The following is a 7,201-nucleotide window of genomic DNA, read 5'->3' as shown; positions in this document are numbered from 1 at the left end:
GTGGTGTGGACAAGTCCCCAGGAGACTGGCATTGCGGATGCAGACTGTTCGCACCGATGCTGACTGTATGCGCCGATGACGTGGTGTGGACAAGTCCCCAGGAGACGGGCGTTGCGGACCTCCTGCTCTTTGCCCTACTGCCTCCTTCTGCTCTGAGAAGCGAGGTGGCTCTGGATGGGTGGGGGTGGAGGTGAATCACAGGCTATGGCCTCGTTTGCCAGGATGGCCAGCCTCATGTGCTCCCAGCGTGTACACTGTATGTCCAGTGTCCCTAAGCACCCAGTGCCTCTGCTGTCACGCTTGCTGGGTGAGTGACACTGCCCATCTCTGAGTGCAGTTCTGAAGATCAGTGAGACACTAATGCCTGTGAATTTTAGTCTCACGTAATAATTCAAACAATGCTGGAATTAATAATAACTATGGCTCAAAATCAATATACATAGCGCAATGTGTTTGTGTTTAAACTAGCTCATTAAGATTAAGGTAGCCCAAAATACTCATTTCCAAACACTAAAACAACATTGCCCTGTATTTTAGAGGAAAATCTGTTACGCTTTATGAGTTAACTGTGAAAACATACACATGTTTTTCAGGTTGCCCGGGTGCCAAAAAGCATGAGTTTCTGACCAGTATTCTGGACGCGCTGTCCACGGACATGGTCCACGCGGTCTCCGACCCCTCCTCCTCGTCAGGCAGGTACGCTGTGTTCGCTGTGGGACAGTGAGTTGGTGGGGTCCCAGAATTCCGGGGAATCTGGAAAGTCTGAACATTACATATTGGCGACCTTCTCAGCTTATTTGGACACAGTAGGGCCGTAAAAAGGAGCCCTCTGCAAACACAGGACGTTGCTTAGCAAGTTTTTCTTGTAGCATGACTAAATCACTGAAGGCGCTCCCACTGGGGTATGTGGCCCTGAGCCGTGACTCCTGGGCCTCCATGGGGTAGTGGGCTCTGACCCTGGCCCTGTTGGTGGGGAGTAGGGCAGGGGGAGCACCTCCTGCCGAGGGCTCTGTGCTTTGAAATTGCACTTTTGAGTTATCCATTGGATTTTAAATACTTGGAATGGCAACGTTTAATTTGAAGTTCTCAAAGTGTGATTATGTTTATTGCAGTAAAATGTACAGCATGTACATTTGCCATCCTAACTACTTTCAGGCATATGATTCAGTTGTGTCAAAGACATTCACACTCTGCTCAAAATAGGATTTTTGGAACCCAGAAATGTTCCCTGGGTACACTGTAGACATTCCTGCACCCCTGGACCTGAGTACACTGTAGACATCCCCGCACCCCTGGACCTGGGTACACTGTAGACATCCCCGCACCCCTGGACCTGGGTACACTGTAGACATCCCCGCACCCCTGGACCTGGGAGTACACTGTAGACATCCCCGCACCCCTGGACCTGGGTACACTGTAGACATCCCCGCACCCCTGGACCTGGGTACACTGTAGACATCCCCGCACCCCTGGACCTGGGTACACTGTAGACATCCCCGCACCCCTGGACCTGGGGCCTGGAGCACAGTGTAGTGGACTTCAGTGAATTTCCCACCACTCCTCTTTTCCACCCTCTCTAGATCAGCCTCAGGAGAGTGGAAGAACCCCAGGGTTTTACTGCGATGGCGTCTCAAGCATCAGATATTCCCCCTGAACTAGCAATAGTTTATCTGTTTCTTTCAAATAAATTTTGAATGGAGATTTTCACTTTTTTCTTTCTTTAGAATGTTGGCCTTTCTCCCCAGAGCCCCGACACCCAAACCCTTGATGATCTCAGCCTCTTTAGATGACTTTTTTGGTCTGCTGAACTAAAAGCCTCTCCTCTCACTGTCTGTCTGCTAAAGAAGACTTAAGGAAATAAAAAGGCAATGCTAACAGAAAATGTCATGAATGTGTAGGAAATTAAATGTAATAGAGCAGGCCTGGGACGGGGTCTCACACCTGGAATCCAAGCACTTTGGCAGGCCAAGGCGGGTGGATCACCTGAGGTCAGGAGTTTGAGACCAGCCTGGCCAACATGGTGAAAACCCATCCATACTAAAAACACAAAACTTAGCCCAGCATGGTGGCAGGCACCTGTAATGCCAGCTACTCGGGACACTGAGGCAGGAGAATCACTTGAACCTGGGAGGCAGAGGTTGCAGTAAACCAAGACCGCACCATTGCACTTCAGCCAGGGCAACAAGAGCAAAAATTCTGTCTCAAAAAAAAAAAAAAAAAAAAAAAAGAAATTTAATAGAGTCAAACTTTACGTAAATTTCAACTTTACATCTTCTATTTTTGGAAAGATTGTTTTTGCAAACTAAACTAAACTGCAAACTAAAAACAAAGGCAGTAAATGAATTGCTAACTAAACTAAATTACAAACTAAACTAAATGCAGACTAAAAGTGAAGGCAGTAAATGGATTGCTATCTGAAAAACTCCTTTGAAAGTTTGAGAAATTGGCAGTGGTGTTGGAGTTCATGGTGTTCTCATATCTGGAAATGCGCAGCTCATCCCAACAGGCAGAATCCAGAGGCCAGCACCTCCAGGAGGGCCTGCCCGTGCACACACACACACACCCTCCATCTCAACGAGAAGGTGCATTTCTGCCATTTGGTGCACTTTTAAAGATCTGACTCCCATCCAGACCTTCTAGAAGAGTTTTACTTATTTATGCCCTAAAATATTGAACCTATCATAATCCAAGGAAAGCTATCTAGTTCCAACTTAAAATGTTTTAGATTTGCATCGTCCGGTATACCTATGACATAAAGGATGTGTAAAAGAATTAAATTTACAGGGCTAGAAAAGCTCAGGGTTCTGGTGTGTCGGGTGGGTATAGCTGCATGTGCTGACTTGCCAGTCCTGTGCACACAGAAGCCAGGGTGAGGGGGCTTTTGTCCTTCAGGAACAGGCCAAGTGCATCTTTGCTGGGCACAAATTCACTGCATCATTTGCAATTTTGAATCCAACCTGAAAAATCTTTGCTAAAAGTGTTCTTCTAAATTACTTCTTTAAATTGTTGTATCTGATTACCAATGCTGCAGGCTTAGACACCAGGACCATGAGAACTACAAGCAGGGGTTGTGGGTTTGATGGAAGGACAGTGGCGAGAAAGGGGCAGCTGAGGGGTTTAAGCGTCCTGACGGCGTCTGTGTTCCTTCCAGGCTCTCGGAACCCGACCCCAGCCACACCCTAGAGGAGCGAGTGGTGCACTGGTACTTCAAACTACTCGATAAAAACTCCAGTGGAGACATCGGCAAAAAGGAAATCAAACCCTTCAAGAGGTTCCTTCGCAAAAAATCAAAGCCCAAAAAATGCGTGAAGAAGTTTGTTGAATACTGTGATGTGAATAATGACAAATCCATCTCGGTACAAGAACTGATGGGCTGCCTGGGTGTGGCTAAAGAGGACGGCAAAGCAGACACCAAGAAGCGCCACAGTAAGAGCCTTGCCACCCCCCACCCTGGGCCGTGGTCAGGCCCTGAGGCCTGGGAGGTCCGCTTCTCACAAGCACAATTACAGATTGTGTTTATGGCCTGGGGGTGCAAAAAAATCAAATATGCTGTTTAATTGTAGGTCATCTGTTTGCAGGAATAATAACGATAATTGATGACTCGTGTCATGCCACTTGCCCAGGAGAGCCCAGGCTCAAAGGGCGTGAACTCCGTGTTGGTTTGCAATGAGCCTTTTCACTGTTCACCATGGTTGGTTTCCCCCAGAATGGATTGTCTTCTGGTATTTGAGGTGCAAGCCTGGGAACCATTGGAATAACTCACCAACCCTGTACCTGAACTCCAACCAAATGTTCAGGCCAGTTCACAAGGCGTAAAATCATTGCTGAGGCCCAGACCAATCATTCCAATGCTTATAGCAGTTTTACCAATTGAAAATACTTTATTTTTTGTGGGCCTGGCCTACCCAACCAACCGTGACAGGAAGGAAGAGAATCCTATGATGGCCAGAGCCCAAGTGTTCTCAGGAGCCCAAGCCAGGAAAACCCAGGTCTGACTTTTCAACTCAGAGACAGCACTGTGAGATGCACGCATGCCTTAGATTCCACTGCACATGTGTGCTAGATACTCCTGCATGTGTGTGCTGGATCCCACTTCATGTGTGTGCTAGATCCCCCTTCACGTGTGTGCCAGATCCCCCTTCACATGTGTGCTAGATACTCCTGCACATGTGTGTCAGATCCCCTGTGTGTGTGCTAGATCCCTTGCACATGTGTGTCCTGGATCCCCTGTACATGTGTGCTAGATCCCCCTGCACATCTGTGCTTGATCGCCTCACATGTGTGCTAGATCCCCCTGCACATGTGTGTGCTAGATCCCCTGTGTGTGTGCTAGATCCCTTGCACATGTGTCCTGGATTCCCTGCACATGTGTGCTAGATACCCCTGCACGTATGTGCTTGATCACCTCACATGTGTGCGAGATCCCCCTGCATGTGTGTGTGCTAAATCCCACTGCACATGTGCCAGATTCCCCTTCATGTGTGTGCTGGATCTCCCTGCCCACTTGTGCTAGATCCCACTGCACATATGTGCTCAATCCCTTGCATGTGTGTGCTAGATCCCCCATATGTATGTGCTAGATCCTGCTGTACATGTGTACTGGATTCCACTGCACGTGTGTGCTGGATCTCATTCCACATGTGCATTAGAGCTCACTGTCCTTGGGAATCTCTGTTTCCTGATTTGTATAATACTTGCTGGGTAGGGCTAGTAGAGACCTCTCAAATTCCTGTTGTTTATGACTCTTTTATTTGTTGTCAACTTCGGTAACAAATGTGAAAGAGAAAACAAGCTTGAGACTGTGTTGTGGAGGGCTGATTCACCATGGTCTTTAAAATCCTCCTGGCAAGGTGCGGTGGCTCACACCTGTAATCCCAGCACTTTGGGAGACTGAGGTGGGTGGATCACCTGAGGTCAGGAGTTCAAAACAAGCCTGCCAGCATAGTGAAACCCCATCTCTACTAAGAATATAAAAATTAGCTAGGCATAGTGGCTCATACCTGTAATCCCAGCTACTGCAGAGTCCAAGGCAAAATTGCTTAAATCTGGGATGCAGAGGTTGCAGTGAGCCAAGATCGTGCCACTGCATTCCAGCCTGGGTGACAGAGTGAGACTCCATGTTAAAAAGAGAGAGAGGAAAAAAAAAAACCCTCCTGTGTTTGAAGCTCAGCTGTGAGACAGGGGCCCTTTGATCTGACCTGGACCGAGGGTTCCTGGAGGAGGCAGTGACCATCATCTACCTCCTCTTCTTGGTGTCCTAGTGCTTGTCACGACAGTCACTCAGTGCTATTCAACCATATTAGGGACAGCCTAGATCTGTGTCATGGTGAAGCACTTCCTGCTAATTTCTCTGTGAAAAGTCAGCTCAGAAAAATTAAGCTTTAATTTGAAGCTTTCTGTGTAGGGTCTTTGTGGTTAATGCACATCCTGCCGCCCTGACGATGTATTCACGGGAGAGCGGATGGCCATACCTATGGTTGCCTCCCTTCGCTCTGTGTACAGGAGGCTGCCCTCTCTGCTGGCCTGGTCATCCGATGAGGTCAGAGAGAATCCTCAGTTATGTTCAATGTTCTGTCTCCATCAAGGACTGTTTGGCAAGTGTGGGAGGAGTTCACCTCTAACAAGACAAAAAAGAAAAGAAATCACTCTGGGCTGATCAACTCTGATGCATGAAGGCAGCAAATGCCCATTCACCACTGTGGGAAGAGGGGCACTAAACATGCTGCCACAGTCTGGCAAGGCTCATGATCCAATATCCAATCCCACTTCATGGCTCAAGACTTCATTTCATTTTCACAGCCATCCTCTGGGGGATGAGGTCGCAGACAGATGCTGCCAACCCTGACACTTGCAGACAAGGACACACAGGCACTGCAGTCATCAGCACTTTGATCTGAGTCTTCCTCAGCAGTGCTGCATGCAGCAAGGGCAGTGCTGTTGGAAATCGTCCACTGTGCTGGGCTGCACTTCCTGTTAGGGCTCCTTCACCCACACCGAGGTACACCTGCAACCCTGCAGGCATTTGGATGGATAACCAAGAATGCCCATTCTCAGTAGTTGCCCATGTGTGATTTTGTCCTTGCTTTTCCCTTTCTCTGTATTCAGTACCTGCCCATTGGGTTTCCTGGGCACTTCTGTCTTACTGCCACCTGATACTGCTTTTGACTTCTTGGACTGGGACTGTGTCTTAGTCCACTTTATGCTGCTATAACAGAATACCATGGATGGGGTAACCTATGAACCCAAATGTATTAGCTCATGGATCTAGAGGCTGGGCAGTCCAAGATTGTGGAATCAGCATCTGGTGAGGGCCTTTGTGCTGTGTCATCCCCAAATGGAAGGGCGAAGAGAGGGTGAGAAAGAGAGAGAAAGCAAGGGGGGCCAAACACACTCTTTCCTAGGAGCTTATTCCCAAGATAATGGCATTCACCTGTTCATGAGGGCCGAGTCCTCATAATGCAGACCTCCTAAGCCTCCCAGCGCCTCTGCATTAGGGATTGAGTTTCCAGCACATGAACTTTGGGCTCACCTTTAGACCATAACAAGCTGCTCTCTTCACTTTTTTCTCTTATTTTGGTCCTTGCTCAGTATCCCAAAAGACAAATGGTGTATTGCTCTTTGAGACTTAAAACCTACCAGCAGGGTCCACATGGGAGGCCTGGGGGAGTGATGGGGAGATGGAGAGCAAGTGGCTGCCAGATTAGCAGCTGGAGCCAGGGAACCATGGTGTCCCTCACCCCTGATGATTCCACATAGGGAAGATGAACACCCACTCAGCGATTCACGAAGGGAGCTGCTCACATTCTGCTGTTGCCCCATCTGCACGTGATGAGTGATACCTTGTGGCACCTGGGAGTTTCCTGTGTAGCTCCTCCTCCATTATGGAAGCCAGTCTCTGCATTTCTATAGAAGGCTAATTTTTATGGTTATAGTGAGAAAATTAAGGATGGACAGAGCCAAGTGTAGATCTGTTTTTGACCTTTTAATCTTCTTCCATTCCTGGATGGTGCAGGCTGGTCTTTTCTTTGCAAGGACTCCTTCCTGTTAGCCGTTGTCAGGTGGCTTGAGTAGCACCCAAAACTTAAGCCACATACGGCCTCTGCCCTCCTCAGCCTGGTGCTACAGGGTCATGTGGTCCATGGCCCTTGCTGGGGCAGATTCCTGTCTACTGATTTCTTCAATTAAACTGAAGTAAATATAG

At 48.2% G+C, this 7,201-nt stretch overlaps 1 protein-coding gene across 1 annotated transcript in view; it reads left to right on the top strand.

Annotated features, from left to right (window-relative positions):
* SMOC2 (SPARC related modular calcium binding 2) overlaps positions 1-7,201 on the top strand; it is a 255,415-nt gene that overhangs the window by 224,486 nt on the left and 23,728 nt on the right. The window contains exons 10-11 of the mRNA XM_011999604.1: positions 594-696; positions 3,152-3,426. Coding sequence (XP_011854994.1) covers positions 594-696; positions 3,152-3,426 — 378 coding nt within the window. The remainder of the gene's footprint in view (positions 1-593; positions 697-3,151; positions 3,427-7,201) is intronic.

The sequence above is a fragment of the Mandrillus leucophaeus genome, unplaced genomic scaffold, assembly GCF_000951045.1.
Source record: "Mandrillus leucophaeus isolate KB7577 unplaced genomic scaffold, Mleu.le_1.0 Scaffold6, whole genome shotgun sequence".
In the NCBI taxonomy this organism is placed as follows: Eukaryota; Metazoa; Chordata; class Mammalia; order Primates; family Cercopithecidae; genus Mandrillus; species Mandrillus leucophaeus.
This window is presented reverse-complemented; position numbering and strand designations above follow the sequence as displayed.